This window comes from Bombus flavifrons, chromosome 7 (genome assembly GCF_040668555.2).
Source record: "Bombus flavifrons isolate JBK064 chromosome 7, iyBomFlav1_principal, whole genome shotgun sequence".
Lineage (NCBI taxonomy): Eukaryota > Metazoa > Arthropoda > Insecta > Hymenoptera > Apidae > Bombus > Bombus flavifrons.
The window spans coordinates 16,043,543-16,062,301 of NC_138448.1; the positions used below are offsets into that span (position 1 = coordinate 16,043,543).

At 45.6% G+C, this 18,759-nt stretch overlaps 2 protein-coding genes across 3 annotated transcripts in view; both read right to left on the minus strand.

The window, feature by feature from the left end:
• Window positions 1-5,099, minus strand: part of px (MAP7 domain-containing protein plexus) — a 47,122-nt gene extending 42,023 nt beyond the window's left edge. The window contains exons 1-7 of one of the 2 annotated variants that reach the window (XM_069117207.1): window positions 4,740-5,099; window positions 2,535-3,427; window positions 2,178-2,434; window positions 1,451-2,091; window positions 1,168-1,359; window positions 397-1,078; window positions 199-295 (exon numbers count right to left, since the gene is read on the minus strand). In XM_069117207.1, the coding sequence (XP_068973308.1) occupies window positions 199-295; window positions 397-1,078; window positions 1,168-1,359; window positions 1,451-2,091; window positions 2,178-2,434; window positions 2,535-3,318 (2,653 nt within the window). In that variant the 5' untranslated portion in view covers window positions 3,319-3,427; window positions 4,740-5,099. Of the gene's footprint in view, window positions 1-198; window positions 296-393; window positions 1,079-1,167; window positions 1,360-1,450; window positions 2,092-2,177; window positions 2,435-2,534; window positions 3,428-4,739 lie in introns of both variants that reach the window. The other variant, XM_069117206.1, reaches the window with a different exon arrangement.
• A 3,241-nt stretch (window positions 5,100-8,340) lies between these two features.
• dnr1 (E3 ubiquitin-protein ligase defense repressor 1) overlaps window positions 8,341-18,759 on the minus strand; it is a 36,655-nt gene continuing 26,236 nt past the window's right edge. The window contains exons 2-7 of the mRNA XM_069117208.1: window positions 13,730-13,926; window positions 9,926-10,166; window positions 9,669-9,838; window positions 9,190-9,406; window positions 8,922-9,119; window positions 8,341-8,829 (exon numbers count right to left, since the gene is read on the minus strand). Coding sequence (XP_068973309.1) covers window positions 8,500-8,829; window positions 8,922-9,119; window positions 9,190-9,406; window positions 9,669-9,838; window positions 9,926-10,166; window positions 13,730-13,926 — 1,353 coding nt within the window. The 3' untranslated portion in view covers window positions 8,341-8,499. The remainder of the gene's footprint in view (window positions 8,830-8,921; window positions 9,120-9,189; window positions 9,407-9,668; window positions 9,839-9,925; window positions 10,167-13,729; window positions 13,927-18,759) is intronic.

Below are 18,759 nucleotides of genomic sequence, written 5' to 3' on the forward strand. Positions count from 1 at the left end.
AAAAAAAGTCGACTAAATAAGAAGCATCTCGGATTTCTCGATGTATACGTATGTTCCATCGCTTCCCCTTTCCCTTTAAATGAGAAATTCAACTAAAAGTTTGCAACGCAGAGATCGCCGTCTATATTTTCTTCGATTAAAACTTCCCTTACAAACGTGTTATCCGCGCAACGTGGACAGAAAACATCTTCCACTTACCTTGTTCTTTTTCTGGAACTTTCACCGGAACCTTCTTATCCGGTGCCTTCGGTGAACAGTTTTTCCGTGCTGGTTTAACCGTTAACGTCGGTGGCACCTACGGAATATATACGAACGTTCAAAGCATATTGATAAATTATTCATCCAGCGACACGTATCCAGCTTAGAAACCATAGTTATCGGAAAATGACTCACCACCTTCTCGGATCTTTCACCGGATGGCAATCTCGCGACAGCTGCGTCAGGGCTATCTTCCGGCGGTGGAGGTTGCACTATCCAATTGTATTCGCGTTTTTCAACGGGTAGGCCCCATCGTTCGTATTCGAGGCTTTGTGTGCGCAATGTTTCGTAACAGTCTAAACAGACCACTGCGAAATCTCCGTTTTCCAATAACAGGCTCTTTTCAGGTTGTCTGTGATATCTCAGGAACGGAAAGTCCTTCACGAGTAACGCTCTGACGCGTTTCCTATACGTCGTAATACCACAAACGTAACAGCAGTAATCATGCGTGTTGTATTGCCTTTCCGCAGCATTCGCTTGTTGACCACTCGGAAGAGATTCGTAACGACGCCACTGCGCCAAAAGAGAATGATAACAGAATGTGCATACTAGCGCAGAACCGTCTTCCCTAAGTTGCTCGGCGTTCGGCGGAGACTGATGACGTAGTAATTCAGGGAAAAATGGTGCGTTACGACCCTGAGGCCGACCATACAACACTCTTGCGAGGGTTAAATCACTATGCAAGCCACATAAGAAACAATATATAGAACTGCTCGATGTGCCTGGGTTACTACCGAACGTTCGATCTGAACTAGAACTCGGTGGGGTGGCGATTGATCGATTCACGTCGCCGTTTGGATGTGGACTAGGAATATCATACCTAAAACATGACGATAATAAAGATTCGAGAGAAAAACCGCGAATACTATGAAAAGGTTGTCGAAAGATTTTACTTGCACAGCGACTAACCTGCGACGTTCTAAAGGAACTCGTTCAGCATCCATACTTTCCCATTGTTGGGCAAGATGATTCACGCAGTGAGTACAAGCTAACACCCTACCGTGACTATCCATACAGGCATTTTCCGATGTACGTGCCATTCCCCTTAAACATGGAAAATGCATAGCGTGCGAATTCATTCCTTCCGGACTCGTAGACAACCTTTCAACGACAAACAAACGTAACGATTAATACCCGTACAAACGATTAACAAACGAGTAACAAAGAATAACAGCAACTCTGAAAATCGTACCATTTCATGTGAGAACGAGGATACAATCTCTCGCAAATATAGCACCTGTAGTTTTGGCCGAGAGCAACAGTCCCATTTTCGGCGGGCCCGTTGTTTGGAGAGTTTCGTTGCCCAGGGGTGGATCCTTTTATCGTTGCGCTACGTTGTCTGTTCGTAGCAACGCTCGATTTGTTCAAATCGTACGGTTTGAAACGAATATCACTGCCAGCGGAATTGGCTGGGGACTTTGACACCACCGGTCTCGGAGAAGGACCCCGTTGTCGAAAATCCACCATCTGCATACACGCTTGACCCTCGCGATTTTCTTCGCTAAATAATTGCTGTCTTTCTGGCAAATGTTTATAACAATCGGAGCATATTTGCACCATTCCCTGAGGGCTAATAGGACTAGCTCCTTTCGGAGGTCTCAGAGAATAAATAAAAGGATAGTACGTTTCCTTTTCGGGATTACGACAGCAGTAAATAAGTCTAATATTTTGCGAAGAATAGTCAAGCGCGCAAGTGTAACAGGTAAAAGTAGTTGCTTCTATTATAGGTGCTTGCCGTTTACGAAGCGTATAATTCCGATCACCGTGTGGAACTCCTTGGTCGGTATATTCCTTCCATTGTAATAGAAGATGATTTTGACACGCCGAACAGGCCTAGGAAACCAAGGAAACGAATTAAATCCCAAGTACAGGAATTACACAGGCGGATTAACGAGAAATAACGAAGATGATACGCATACTTGTACACGCCCAGCGCTATCCATTGGTCGGCTCCTACTTGGTCTTGGATGAAGCATTAGCGAAGGAAAAAATGGCGAGGGACTGGCGGAAGGATGTGGCGGGGTTGGCAGTGGTTTTGCTGCAATGTGACTAAGTGATCCTCGTGTGAACTCATCCCCACATACGTAGCAGACTTCCGTAACCGAATTTTTATCTGGCATTGAGAGATCTAAGATATCAGTGCCGGCACTCGACGTCGATCCTCCGCTGTAAATGGCTGTAATCGTTCGATTAAAACACAATTAAACATCATGTTTATAAGTAAACACCGAAAAATGTAACTCTTGCCTAAGTAACAAACGTAAATTAGTGCTTACGTTGAGGTTGTGGTGGTAAAGCTGGTTGCGGTGCAGGTGAACTCCTAGGTGCATGTCTTAAATCCAATGCCGCTTCGTTCGATATTCTCGAATCTTCTACAAGCTGTCGAGGACTTTGTAACCTTTGATGCGGCGATTGCAGTCTTTGATGGGGAGATTCCATTGCAAGCCTTGCTTGTTCCAAGTGTCTGTGCGTTTCTGCTGTATTAGAATGTGGTCTTGGCAGTTCAATGGAATTCGATGATGGCCTTGTCTGTTCCACTCTAGGCGATGGTGAATTTAGCGGAAGTCGCGGAGAGATTCCAATCGGTCGGTTTTCGGGTCTGAGCTGCGGAGCTTGGTCATTGGTTAAGCCCAGGACTTGAGCCGCGTATTCCCCTTGAAGAGCCATCTCAGCTCCCGTAAATGGACCACCGTCGCATCTTTTTAACCAATAGATTCGTTGACTATGAGGTCTGGCATCCTGTTCGTAACTCTCCCATTGTTGTAACAGCAAGGCGTAGCAAAGACTGCATGCTTTAACTGCTCCGCTTCTAGCTCCCTCACCACGATACCCATTAGGTGGTTCATGGGATTCAAGAAATGGAAAGTAAGGTTCGTTTGGCGCACCACCCGGACTTGGTTTCACTCTCAGCCAATATTGTTCCCCATGGCCTATCGTACCGCAAACGAAACAAACCCTGGCACCTCCTGTATCCTCTGAGGATGAGTTCGCTTGTGGGTTTGCAAGTGATTGCCCGTCGAGTCCCGGCTCATTTTTCACATATAGATTACCTTCCATCATGTCAGGAAACCATTGGATCTCTTCAATGCCCTCTTATATATCTCTGTTTGGCACACATGTACGATCACAAGTTACAATAACCGACAAAATTTTTGAATTTTGCAAATATCTGTAAAATAAAAAAACATCTTGTTAGTCTATAACCTCTTATTACTATTACTATTAGTATTATTACTATTACTATTACTGTTGCTGTTACTGTTACTGTTACCGTTACTACTATATGTCTCAAATGAAAAGCTTAATAGCAACGATTCGTACAACTGATGCCTCGTATGAAATATAGATGATAAGGAGTATAAAAGGATGCAAGGAATATCATTTTAAAATGTTTCGCAGGATCTGATTGTATATTAATAAGTTTATCAGAGCATAATTGTAGCCCTATTCTTTATCTAGCATAGAAAAAAAATTCAGTTCTTGCAGGCACGAAGAAGCAGATTTATTTAATTACATAATACGTATTAATAACTCTGTGGATTAACCAACCGTTGTACAAACAGAATTTTACGATCAACAAAATTCACTCTTTCTTCTTCTTAATTACGTTTGATTGCAATAAGATAAGATCAACTCTGATACAGCCTTAAAACCTACGTTATTTCAATCATAACAGTATGCAAGGTGCAGAAGGGTACAAGTAAACAAAAATGTTGGAATGTATATTTGAAAGCCGTCATGATAAATCGAACTAAATTTTCGAAAATACTATATTATTGCTCAGAAAATGGTTATTTCGAACGGTAAATAGGACGTATTGTTAACCGTTGTACACTCTTATCGTTTGTGAGAAGTATTGCAACGCACGATGCTTTTAGAATACCGTAACATGTGGTATTTTTGGAGCGTTGCTACATCGACGTTTACCGACACCGACCATAGAACACTTTTTCGGATATCGGCAATAGTAAAAGAAATTAAGGGATGGCCGTTCCGTTTGTATCGTGTTTATGGTGATTTCCTATGGAATATAATTTAAGCACACAAGTAAGAATGAAACACGAGCACGGATCAAAGGTAAGCACTATCGAAGAAATCGATCGGATTATGCATTTTTCAATGACGAGAACACAGTTACCAGCAGATACAGGCAAGTTTGTGGAATATTTCTCATTTTTTTTTGCAAACGGGAAGGAATTACGAATACGGTTAAAAGTGTTTAAGGTAATGGTTGCGTACTGAATAGAACCAATTTGTATATTCAGGTTTTCGTGATTGAGATTCAGTCGAATTAAACGATCGAAAATCGGAATAATTGAACGTAAAATTACAGGAATTTCGACGGTGAGATAAACGGAATAAATGTGGAAAAGGGATGTTGGATATCGCAGACAAGGCACCCGTGCACTCTTCTCGCTACCGAAATACGCACCCACAGGCACTTTCGTATGCACACTTTACGTTTTACATAAAACACTCACATTTTCACAGTTCGGATTGGGTAACCACCACATCGCTACTTTGTGGTGGTAATTTTGATTGGCGATACGTATTACTTAGGCGAAGCAGAGCTTCCTTATCTCGGATTCTAGTCTCTGCCATACGTGGTCGAACACCACACCGAGTTGCGGGGTGTCACCTTCGAAATAACGTTGTGCTTCGTTACACTCATATTTACATGCACAGTGTATCGTCTAACACGACCCGAACCCGTACTACACTGTCGCATACATCAAGAGTACAATAAAAGAAGTTGCTCGACTATGAAAAATACATTTTCTGATGGCACAGGACCGCGACTTTGGCTCAATTCACCGCCATGTTGCAAAATTGCGACCTGCTTCCCATGATGCCACGCAGCTTCGTCATATGACAATGCCGCTGCGTGAACCAATTAAAATGTACGACGCGTGCGCAGATATCGCACATCCTAACTCAACTGCTGCTCGGCATAATTTGGCGCCACATTAAAAATTTTTCCACTTAAACAGTGCTTTCTATCTACATATGCTCTTTGTTATCCGTTTTATTCGCATCATAAAAATCATTTAATCCGAATTCGATCGACTTAAACATTAAACGTAAGAAAGATAGTTTTTCGAAGAAAAGATTTTAGAAGCGTTGTTCAAATATCATGATGGAATTGTAGGATCCGCGAGAATCGGTGAAAATTAAAATACGAAATACAAGTTTAAATATAAATGAACGATCCATTTGCCGATTAATCGGTGCATTAATCCTTGCATCGATATGTTTACACTTGTAACCTGTTGTTTTCACTTACATGTAAAGATATTTGTTTCAAAATTCATTTTTATTCCGTTTATCCGTCCGATTAAACCCACCAAAGTTTTATTTACTTGTCCGTACGTACGGTAAAACGATTAAAATGAAAAATAAATAAGTACGAGATTAATTTTTATCTCGCGTGTAAGATACAATGGGTACGTTCATTGAACTTTCCATTGAATTTAACTCGCAAAAAATTATAAAAAGATTTAGTAGAAAAAATCGTTTACGACAAACTACACTGCGATATCGGCAAAGTGATTTCGTTGCACGAAAAGTAATCGACTTACAATTCATCCGTTTTTAATATTGGGAAAAGGCACGTGGAATAAATGAGAATAAAGGGTATACAACGGTTGATTGATATTTTATAATATTTAATCAACAGGTTGGGACACTGTACCTTTATAATGCTAAAAATTATTTTTTATAGTGTGTATCGGTCTCATATGTATACACCACTAATCAAAGTGGAATCCTGATATAATACTAAAAAATAATTGGAAATACTTTAAAAATACTCTTTGCAAATGATAATTCTTAAAAATCCATTCTCTCGTATATCTCTCACATTTCTACCTTACAGATCTAACAATTACAATGATTTGAAATTTCTTCGCATTTATACAGAGAGTTAATCACAAATATTTCTTGTTTTTTTTTTATCATAACGATGTTATCGTTGTAATTATTATTATTAAACTTACATATATCGAGTAAACGCATAGCGGTGGTACAAATTGTTTCCATCCTCGAGACCACGGACCATCGACATATTACATGTATACGTATAAAACGGTTTTTTATAGCGCGTGCTTGGAAAATTATCATCTAACGAATAAAAGCCCATGAACGTTGAACGTCGACAACGTAATTGGAGGATTTTGAAGAAAATATTTTTATTTCCGGCCATGAAGAAATACAATGCACCGATACGCCTGCTTAACTTTGTATTTGAATATTATTGTTGTATATCTATTACGTTTGCGTTTTCATAGAACCCTTCGGATCGATATTTGACTTAGAAAAGCAGCGTAATCACGATTTTCGTAACAACGATAGGATAGAAAAATACTAAAGGAAACTAAATGACATATATAGATGAGAGATGTGAAGCGCTACGAATGTCAGGAAAAAAGGGATTACGCTACGCCGACTTAATGCTATTGTTTCTTCCCTTATGAATAATTACGAACTAGATCTGTTTTGCATTGATGAATGACTATAACAATTGCTTCGACTTTCGTTCTCCCTCTGGTATCCTCTGTTTCGACGAGCATTTCGAGTCTCTCGAAATGCTAGCCACAGATGTTGGACGATAGACGAGTCGTCGATCGAGGACGAGAAAGAAGAACGATGTCTCGCGAGTAGACGATATAAATAATATGTTGCGATATTTGCGTTCTATTTTTTTTTCTTTTTTTTTTTTTTTTTTTGATCGGAAACAGCCTTTTCTCGTGTGCTCCTTTGAAACGAACTATCATCGATGTCATGTCACAATTGTCTTTTGCATGCAAAGCACATCGATTAACATATGCATTTCTTTTATTACGATTCTCTTGCTTAAAAGATGGCATTCGCACCGAGTTTGTTAAATCAGATTTGACATTTGGCGAACTCGTGACTTTTACTCGCTTGACCCTATCGAGGGGTTATCTCACTTTTTTATGTACATATAAACAGATATTACCGTAACAAGGTTTCCTTCTTGTACAAGAGGTTTCAAAGGAGAGATAACTCGTAGCGTGGTATCTCTGTCGTCGGCCTGTCGACTTCTCGGATCGTGGAAATTCTATTTATGTAGGCCATTCGTGACAATAAAATTGATACAATTATCACGGGTCGCTCTCAACGAAGAAAATTTTATCGCGCTAACGATCGATCAATGGATGACCTAATGATCGAGTGACGTGAGATTCGAGTGACTCGAATGAAACGTCTTCTAGAAGAAGGGGAGCGTTATAGCAGTCGTTTTATAAACCATATCGCGTATGCATAATGAATACGCTATATTGAAAATACGAACGGTCATCGATTTTAATAAACCCCAGTGGCCTACCGCCGTATCTAAATGAAAGTTGAAGTACGTACGAAAGAACAAAAGAAAAGAGGACATGATCTATGTAAGAGGAACGAAGGTATCGAGAAGCATTATAAACGACACTTAAATAAAATGAGAAAACTCGTTGGTCCAACTGTCGATGAAAGTAAACACATCTATATACGATGCATTAAACTTTTCAATAAAACAAAATATACTACTCTCTCTTGGAAACAATGACAGCATCGTTTTTCAAAGATCAACGCTGCTAATAGCACTTTTCGGTCGCGCGATTAAGACAATATCGTTATTATTCGATTAAGAAGTATACATGTATCGTGTAACATCATTACAATTATATTGTAGATACGTATTTAAACGAGAGAGAGAGAGAGAGAGAGAGAGTTTATTTATTTACGAACTAGATTCATTGAAACGAAATTCCAGTTAATGCCCGATCGACTGAACTGCCGTCGAACGAAACCACGCAAACTCTTATTATTCGAACGAGGAAGCGAACATGATCTTGTTATACGAATTATTCGCCTTTGAACGGGCTCGTTTAAACAGAGCCGTATTCTTCGGTTTTTCGAACGTTACGGGGGCAACGTCAGGTTTCTTCGTCACGCTGGCGACAAATCATTCGCGTTTTTGCGGCGTTGAAACGAACGAAAGAAGAAAAAAGAAAAATTGATCGTCGTACGGATAAGAAGGATGTACGGGAAAAGACGATGGAACAGTCGATGCGTGCGATTTTGGCGTAAATCGAAGGAATAATAGGACAAAAGGGAAAGACAGAGATAGCACGATAGCAGAGACGGGAGAAAAACTCAACGCGTTCTCTGGATCCGGCAAGCAAAGATTCTAGAGAAGAATCTTCGAGAAGCGCGAAACTTGTTGCAACCACGTTCTCAAATACCGTTACCGTTTACCACGGAGCTTTCGGCTGCCAAGCTTCTCTTTTGAATTTCCTCGGTAGAAGAGTTGCCGTAACTAGGTTCGATGGATTCCGAGAGCAATTTCGGATTGTGTTTGTCGACGTGCGTTAACTCGATCGGAAGATATATCGTGCGACAATGGTCGATGTCGGCTCGACAGAGAGGACAACGTTCGCATCGCCTGGCGCAATCCAAGCAGGCTACCGCGTGTCCGCACGGAAACAAGGCGGTGTCTAAACTACGGTCCATGCAAATGCGGCACAGCATCGCGTCCAACAGTCTCGTCAGACATTCTCGAGATTCCTGAAAGCAGAACAATGTGAAACAGTTGTTTTTCTAGTTCGTCGATCGGTCGTTCTTCCGATTCGATCGATATCCTCGATACGACGAAATACCTTGCATTTCGGATCCTCGCAGTCTCCGCAATCCTGCTTCTGCAAAATTTCCTTCTCCTCTGGCAGGCTGACGGTCGCAGCTTCGCAGTAGAGAGCGCGCCGCGCGTTGTCGTACACCTCTCGGCACGTTCTACGAATATCGAACACGTATTTCTTTCCTAACGTGGAATCCTCGTTGAATATCGAGATAATGGTGCCCTGTACGTAGAGAAAAAAATAACGGAATGAGTCGGTGTCGAGCGTGGATGTCGTCGTTGTTTTCAAGTACCTTCAAGTCGCGTATAAATTGCGCCGTAACCGCGCTCCTGACCGTCTCGCAGCTATAAAACGCGTGCTTCTCGGTAATCGCACGGTAGAGTCCACTGGCGGATTGACTCGAGTCTAATTTGAAATTTAACGACGTCTCCTCACCGTCGAGCGAGAGGTAAACCAAATGAAACATCCGACGTTGAGTCGTCGCGCTTTGTATCGCCGTATATGGTATGCTGTAAAACAAACAGGACGATAATCGAGTTGCGTAAAATCGGTACTGCGTGTTAATGGATGGATAAAAAGTTGGTCGGGTAAAAGCGCACCAGATACCACTAACGACGAGTTCGCATGCGACGGCTGGCAATGCGCTCCATCGAAAGCGATAATGCTCGAGCAAAGCTTCGAAACCGAAGACGAGTTTCGACGAGTTGGACGAGAGACGCGCTTCTTACCGATCGAGAATCAAGTTAGCCAACAACAAAAACTACTACTTACTTTTGCGTTTCCTCGTCGTGATTACGATAAACCGTGATACCATGAGGTCCGACTCCGATCATCGACACTCCGTTGTACCCGAATTTACTGTGAAACATCTCCTGGCCGAACGTATTCAAATTGGATATCTCCTTCAGCAACCAATACTCGGCTGTCGAGGTTTTCATCGCCTGGCGACAGAAGAAAGAAAAAGCGTAGACGAATTGCGTCGACGAGGAGAATCGAGGAAACGCGCGCCGAGAAAAATAGCCGCAAACCTTGATCTCCTTGTGTTGTTGAACTATCCGATGAAGAAAGTCCTGAGGCCTGGATTCGCACGACTCCGCCGTTTGAATTTGACAACATTGCGAGTAGAGCGCGTTCGGTGGTGACAGCGAATCGTAATCGCCTGTGTCGGCCTGCGCTATCAAAGCGACCAAACGTGCCACGGAAGCCCAATCCGACGCTTTCAATCGACCCTCGAGTAACTCCAAACGAGAGTGCAAGTAGAACTGATGCCTGCAATCAGATAAACGGATTCGACCATTGCAAGAATTATTATCAACTAGCAGCGGAGCGTGACGTTATCCAGCAGTTCGTGGCAGATGCCAATATATACGGATATAGGTTAGTTTCACGAACAACCGTAACGAGAGACGTCGTCCATACGTAACGCGCTAATAGCGTATCGACGATAAATCGATAAATCGAACGACGGAGAAACTGCGCGAACGCAGTTTCGTTTACGACCGCTGCTTCCACGCTCGAATTTAACGGTTGATCGAAATGGGCGAAGTTCCGATCAACTTTGGTAAATTCCAGTTGTATCGTTCGAGAGTCGACTTTGACACGGGTCGTTCGCTACGTTTGCCAGTTACTCTGCTCGCTCGCTAATGCACGATTATCGACACGATCGATCGTCCATGTCGCAACGAAAGCGATCTTATCGGAACAACGCGTTCGTCGCGTGCGGATCGAATTTCGAGTCGAACTTCGGCGGACCGCGAAGAAACGCGATCGTATCGGCAAACGGTTTTTCTAATTTCGTTCGTGTACGATCGTCACGACGACGATGAGCGCGACGAGCTTGGCAAACGGACTCTCGCAGGACCGTTAACAACCGAGCGGAAGACGGTTCGCCGACGGAGGCCGAAGAGCAGCCTTCGAACGCGTTCAAACATTTAGAAAGAAACGCGTTTTATCCGCGTCACGAAGCTCGAAACAACTCGATTTCTATCTCTATTCTATATCAACCTATTTCTCGGTGGCGGATCATTTGCGAAACAGCGTTGAGCAATTCGGATCAAACCAGACTAGGTCAAGTCGAATATCACCGGATTATGCGATCGTCGAAAGTAGTATCGCGATTCAACGTGCCGAGGACATTGCGTCAACGATAGATACGTTCCGACAGTGGTTTGCATTTCCAAACGCATAAATATTCAGTCGACCGTTTAACCGTTAACAAGTGATTTGCGTATTGATCGCGATAAAGGCGAATTTTCGACGAATCTTGGCGCGATTCGAACCTCGTGGCATCAACGAAGTTCCAAGGTTCGAACGGAACGTCGGCGAACGTCGTCGAAATTTTCTCTAGCCGTCGATTTACATATACTTGAAACGAGTTTCTCGATATCGCTTTCGCTCGGTAGACGAACAATGCGTTCGACAGCTATAAATTCTACTTCACTCGTACGTTCGCTATCCAACTGGACGCAGCTACGTCCATCCTACGCTGTAATTTCTCCGATTTGCTATCGAACTATCCGCCTTTGTTGCCATCGCGCGATTCTCGCGCCTGTCCATACACGTCAACGAACAATCGGTTCTAACGAAAGAAACGCGGAACATGGCGAAAAATAAGCAATTCTTTCGCGTCGTAAATTTCTCAGCCAAACTACGAGAGACGATGGACGTTTGAGACGCGATCGTACGCGGAAAAACTTTATACAACGAAGTACGTACAAATATAGTAACCCGGCCGGCCGCTTAACCTATGGACTCTGGGCTTTTGAGAAGAGCAAACAGCTTCTGGGTATTTAAAGATATTTAGAGAACTTCGAGCCAACTCCTGTACGCGAAAGGTACATAGTTTAATATCGAAACTTCCCCCGAAGAAGTTAACTGAAAGTAGACATATATATTGTGTACACACACACGCGCACGCACACGCGCACGCACACGCGCACGCACACAGATATACGTATAAAACTCTAACGAGTTCGCAACAGTCGACGCGAAATTCCGCCTCGCGTCGAATTAGAATTTCACGGCTCGAACCGCGATGATTTCCGATCGATTTCGACGACAGTTCGCTTATCACAGCCCGTTCGCTTGTAAATTTCAATTACTTTTCCGTGCCGTGCGAGAACGACGTCGCAGTTTCAGGTCAGCTCGCGCTTTGGAAACCCGATGGATCCTGGTTGCGCGTTCTGCGACCCGTGAGAAGTTGGATCGCGCTTGCAGAAAGGACTATTCGCCAACGACTAACTGGAAATTACGTCGGGCAACTCCGACGAATCTATTCTTTCTTATCGCTTTATCGTTGCCGTATCTGTACACCGTATCTGCTCGTCGTTGCGAGTCTCGCTTCAACGTTTTCAGATTTACGAGCTCGCAACGAAACTACGTGTATGGTCTGACATCGGCGATATTCAATTTCGGAGAACAAGGCCGACGCGCGTACGTGGAAACCTCGGTACATTTCGCGACAATAGCGTTGCAACAACTTTGATTTACATTCCCAACAAACAGCGAATCTCGTCTTCCGCAATTCGGTTATTCGGAGTAGCAATTGCGCGAGAGGAGATTATTCATCTGGAACGGCGTAACGCGCGCGCAAGAAAATTCCAGCTCTATCTCGCTAACGAAACGTATTCGTCGATACCTCGAACTCCGCGAGCTTAAATATCCGACGTAGTCGTTCTCCGTGCGAACAGCGCGGGTTTCGCTATTAAACGTTCGGGAACGGCGTTCTTCGCGCGGTTATCAACGGCGAGAAAGTAAGAAACGGAAGGCGAACAGATCTTTTTAACCGGACTTTCAAAACCGACCTACTTTCAGCTGCTAATCGATTTGGGCTAATCGAAACTACGCCATCGTCGAACGCGTCGTTCTCGTAGAAAATTCGCCCGCAAAGGTCGCTCCGTCGTCTACGGTTCTACGACGAGAAGGACAGATCTTGGCAAGATTCGCGAATCTAGAAACGCGCGACACGAACCACGGTTTGCGAGCTTTCGCGTCCGTCGATGCGATTATCCTAGTTCACCGCTAACGAACGTTGCCACTCGGCGACCAATTAATTCGCGTATCGAACGCGTTACTCTTGGCGCGTTTACCTTTTCCAAGGGTGTTCAGAGCTACCGCGATTAAATCGCAATTACGTTTCGATCCGCTGAAATCTCCTACCCAGAGTCCATACCCGACTCGCACTCGTTCCATCCTCTGCCTCCCGCTTTCCATTAATTACCACCCCGACCCGATTCGCTCGCGTTTAATCACGACCGCTTACCTTTGCAACTGTTCACGCGCCAACCAACCGCAAATTTCGTTCGCGTCGCGTCGCGTCGTTGCTCCGTTCTCCGCGACATCCAGCGATTCGTCGCAGTTTTTCGTCTCTCTACTTTGTCCGTATCGCACCGCTCTCTTTACCCTTCGCACATAATCCGCGTATATATTCACCGACCGTACTATCCGGCGTAATCACTACCTTCCACTCGAGTCTCCGTGATGCAATTTCGTACGTGCTCGATCGTCTACTTCCACGACGAACCGGAACGACGGACAACCGATCGGCTTTTCGATCGGTTCGTCGATCGGTTCGTCGATCCGTCTATCGATCTCGGTCTCTAGCGCTCGACTCTCTTCCACTCGGGCGAAATTCCACGAAAACGCTCTCGTTTCGACCAAATCCGCGATACCGTTTTACCGTTCGCTACCCACGTTACGTCGATCCGACGGTGTCCGCGCTCTATCCTCCACCGATCGCCGATCTCTCGCGTCGCGAGATCGCTAGGTAATTAGGAGAGCGATCGTTTTCGCGTTGCGTGGCGCGAGGCGACGTTTTTCCAGATATCTTTTACCTGGTGGCTTCTTGCAGCAACAGGTGAGGCGGCACCCAAAACTTAACCCTCAACGCGAATCTTAAAGGCGCTACGCCGCCACCCGTTTGTCTCTCTATGGGATTCCTCAGGTTCAACCAGAGTTCCTCGCCCTTCGCGTTCTGGTATTTCAAGCCAAAGTAGTCGCACTCCTTGCTGATGCCCAAACAGTCGCATGCCTGTAAAAATGGGAAATTTTCAATTAGAGAGATTCGCTTTTTTACAGCTTTCTATTTTTGCGACCGATCTACCGGCAACCGAATCCAATCGAACCAACTCGCCCGCGAGTTACGCGTATTTTTCCAAACCGATTGTCTCCCGAGTAAAATTAATCGATTACCGGGAAAACCACGCACCGATCCGTGGGAAAACAAAGCAGTGGAATAAAGCGCGCGATATATCGCTGGCAATAATTTAGAAAGTTACCGGTGTTCTCGTACGTAGCGAGCGTGGCTTCTAACCGCATACGCGGCTATCTGCAAACGCCGTTTCCCATCCTTCGATGTATTTTCTTCCAGCTTAACGGAAACACGATCTCGCGTATACCGTTTATTATCCAAAATAGCTCGGACTTGCGAGCAAATATCGTTCGATCGAATCATTATTTTATTTTCTCTTTCTCGCAGCTTTCCGTCGCTGTGTTCCCTTTCTCGGAACGGACGGAAAGTCGGTCACGTATCTATACAACGACCACCACTACGACGAAAATTCACGTTGAAAAAAAGGAAACGCGACGCAAGCTGTTTCGAGAGCGACGTATTCCCCGCGGCGGGTGTTTGGCCATGTTTCTTACCGAGAAGGTCGAAACAACGAGCTTAAACGATCCGCCGCGTTGATCGCGCAAATTTCCTGCGTACGTCGAGCATTCGCTTGAAACGCGCGAACGAAAATGTCCGAAAATCGACGGAAACTGGGTCGCGAGTCACTGGTCGATATTTTAGTCTCTTCGGTACGAGAATAACCTATGAAAATACACTCGCGTACAGCTACGAGACACTTTTTGCTCGTTCGACTCGCGCGTCCCAGGCATCCGTTTCACGTGTTCGTGAAAATTCATTTTTTCCCCGAATCTCCGAGATTTCGCTTCTCGCGCGGAGACTACGAATTCGCCTTTCGAAGCGCGTCGACTGTAGTTTTCGAGCAAAAGAGCGAAGAAGCTGCGAGAGAACCGACGAGATAAATCGTATCGATTCGGTGGCTCAGCGGCGCAAATGCATTCGTCGACTCTGTTAACGGTAGACGATAAAGGAAGCTTTAGGGCGCAGCGACCAGATATTTCTAGGTGAATAGTTACGGACGAAAAGATAGAATATCAAAGCAGACGCGCTCCATCCGCCAGCTGCGTCCATTCCGTCGATACTCTCTCCGGAGCAAGCTTTTCAACGTCTCCGTATAATTCCAAACTCTAAATATTTCCGACCAAACCACCTCTCTCTGACTCACGTTGCCGGTATTTTTTCACGGATACAGTTCGTCGAACGAACGCAACACATCGCCGCCGTCTTCCACATTCCCGCGACTCGCCTCAGCCGCACACGGCCGTAAGAGCGTACGGGTCTCCGCTTCTCGCGAATATATTTATCGTTAAATATCATCGACGCGATACGACACGGCGCCAGACAGTTTTGAAAAATCATCGACGCGACGTTTCATCCGCAACGGAGAAATTTCCCACCCGGAAACGCAGAAATCTATCGGTCGTAAATGTAGTATCGTGAGCTGCTTATTAGCGCTGTAGATGTGTCGCTGCTGCTGGGTACGGCCGCTTTTCTTCTCATTTTTTTGTATCGTGGAAGAAAAATCGGACTCCGGGTCAGCGGGATTCGATCCCGGGTTCCGAACGTTCGCAACCTAAGGCGCTAACCACTGCGCTGCCGTCGTTCGACGCTAATTAGCGTGGAGCGATGGTATTTGCTATGGAGTGCCGCCACAGGCCTTTTTTCCACGATACTACGTAAATATTACAGGTATTCGACGATGCAACGAATCGTTTACTGATCTCGCGTAAGAACAAGAGCAGTTTTAAACGTTTCTAATTTCAAGACCGTGCGACTCTTTGATCGGATTTGGTGGAATCGCGACAGAGGAATTTTATGCTCGCACACGGGTAAAAACGAACGCGCGACGATAACGTCGTCTTTCGTTTAATCGTCCGGTAGGTTTTATACAGGCGTGCGCGAGCAAAATTAACGCGCGTCGATGCACGTACATCGTGCATGCACCAAATGCGCGCACACGACTGCGGTTTTACGGACGCGTGGCACGGCGAAAATAACAGCGTTCCGGAACGAAGTAATTTGTATCGCGGGCGCCGCGCGAAATTAATATCGCTGCTGGCTCGAATTAAATAAACTCGTTGATCCGACACGGCGCCAACGACGAACGAGCCTCGCGTCGTTTCGCCGAGTTTCTTGACTTTTCGTCGCAAAAACGACCAACGCGTGATACACGCGGCAACCTAATAAACGGGAAATCTTGCGTCGGCCGTTCCTTTCTTTTCCATCGATTTCGATCACGCTTAGAGAAAAGAAGCGCGAATTCGTGGCCGCGTTCGTATCCGCGTCGATATTCCTTCGGTAACGAGCTTTTCTTTCATTCTCGTTGCTTCTCTTCCGATTCTCCTTCCTCTCGACCAACCACGTAACGAGATTTCTGTCTGGCAGTTAGGCAAACTAGATGTTCGAGCGCTTCGAGCGTCCGTCGGCACCGGCAACGTCGACGAGCGTCTTAACCGCTGGATTCTCCGTTTCGCGCATTACGATACGCGACCAGGGTACGCGATCGCGAAAATCGAGAGAAGAACGCTCCAGATTTTCTCGTTTGCCTTTCTCCCGTGAATTTTCCATCGTTGGAAAGTTTCTCGACGTGAAACGCTCGGCAAGCGGATTTCGAGAACGAGGAAAAGCTTGCCGATCCTTCGGCGATCGAGAAGGACGAGAAGAACAAGAGTAAGTATAGGAAGAGAAGCGAAAGATTAAGAGACGAAAGATTCTCGAAAAGTAAGAAAATTCCTCGATTTCTCCGCTAGAAGTCTTTCGACGAGCGTCTAACTTCCTGCCAACTTGCTTTCTCGTAAATTTTTTTCCAACGCCGTCGTGCTCGCGATAGTAGACGGCTTAACGATTGTTGCGCTATCGAGGTACTCGTGGAACGATAACACGGCTCGTCAAGACCCTGACCACTTCGGCACGTACATATACCGCAACTTCTTTGACGCTCTTTCCCGTCTTTCTCCCGTATTTCTCCCCACCTCCCTATCCTATTTTTCCCTCGTTTTCTGCTTTCTCTCCCTCTTTTTCCTCGGTTCAACAGCTTCTCCACTCGCCCTCCTGGCTCCGGCCGCGGCTCGAAAGGGTCGTTAGTCCCGGCGGAGAACAAGAAGGTAAAATTCTCCTGCGCCTCCACCGCGCTCTCCCTTCCGTACAAGAACAATGCCACTTGGCGTTTTCGACGCGGCCGCCTCGTCTCGCCGTGCGTTTTACGCCTCAGTTTTCCGCGACTGTATATTCTTCCTCGCTGTTTTCTCTTCGAAACACTCGCGAACGCGTCCACGATCCTCGATTCAAATCGGATCGTCGCTTTTCGTCTAACTGTCAGGCGTTTCACAGATCCGAGCGACGATTGCCGACGTTTTCCTACGCGGAGAAACGTCAGGAATTTGCAAAGGAATTCTTCCTCCGAAACTATTTTCCCAACCGTACCGTGTTGCCACTCTGCAGTCGGATCACGAAGCACCAGACAGACTCGTCGCAACTTTTAAACGTTACTATCGTCGATAAAGTACGTTTTTCCAGCCAAAGAAGCGGACGCTCGATCGTCTTTCGCGTCGCGACGGTCGATCGCGACTTCGCCGATCGTCCATTTTCCGCTCAACACGCGGTTTGTCTCTTGCCTGCACGCGCTACGTTTCTTCGTGTTCCTCGGCCAGAGCATCGCTGCTATCTTCCTCGGATCGCCAGCAAAGTCGTCAAAGTTATTTCTGACGCTGCGATTCCAGCGACGATTTCTATCGGCGCGCCGGCGGAATTACGCGGGTCGCGTAACGTCCGTCGTTTTTCCCTCGCATCGTCCGTTATTTCCGTTACCAGATGTTGCATACTCGTTACACGTTTCACGCCCTTTATCGCCGTTGAAACGAAGCGCGAAAGAAAGGCGAGAGACGAACGATCGAACGTGCGATCGAATTTTCCCGATCGTCGATCCAGCTCGGTTCTCTCGTTACCGCTAACGAGTACGCAACGCGAATCGAAACCTAATTCGGCTACGAGAGTTTTCGAGAATCGACCCGCCGCTCTTTCCGTGCGTACCAAAACTTCCGTTATACGTTGCAAACAACGGTAGGTACTTCGAAGATCATCGAGCAGCAACCTCGAAGAAACATGGAACGGAATGTGTTTAGATTTCAAGCAATACGTCTACGTCGAATCGTTGTTTTCCCCATTTTTCAAACAGCTCGCGACCCAGATTCGATGAACGCGTTTCGGTTCGATTTCCACGTTCCACCAGGGACTCGAAGCTCTCCTGGTCTCGCACTTGGAGCATCGATATTTTTCCACGACGATGATGCCCCGTGTGTTGTTCGTGGTTCGACCTGATCCGATAATTCGGGCCTCGCGTCGTTCGCCGCGTACCGTGAAGCTCGAGAGAGCAGGGCATCGCCGCTTTCGATCACCTCGGCTTCTCGCACCGACTCGCGTCTCCCCGTTATCAGCCTGTTCCACCAAGAATCACAACGTTGGAAAAAATGTCAGCGCGAATCGCGTCCGACGTTTAGCGATTTATGAAACTCGAAACTTTTCCATCGTCGTATCGATCGTCCGAAGTTACGCTGGTCCCTGGCAAAATTTTATGCTCCGACTAAAGCTATCGGACATCGTTCGCCTTTTTTCATACAAACGCCGTAGCCTTTATGGGCACTTCGGTCTCCGTCGATTGTCCGATAAGTATCGTCGCTCTATCGATTTTTTCCATCATTCCGTGTACTCCTTTTTCAGAGCTGGCTCGTCGACGCT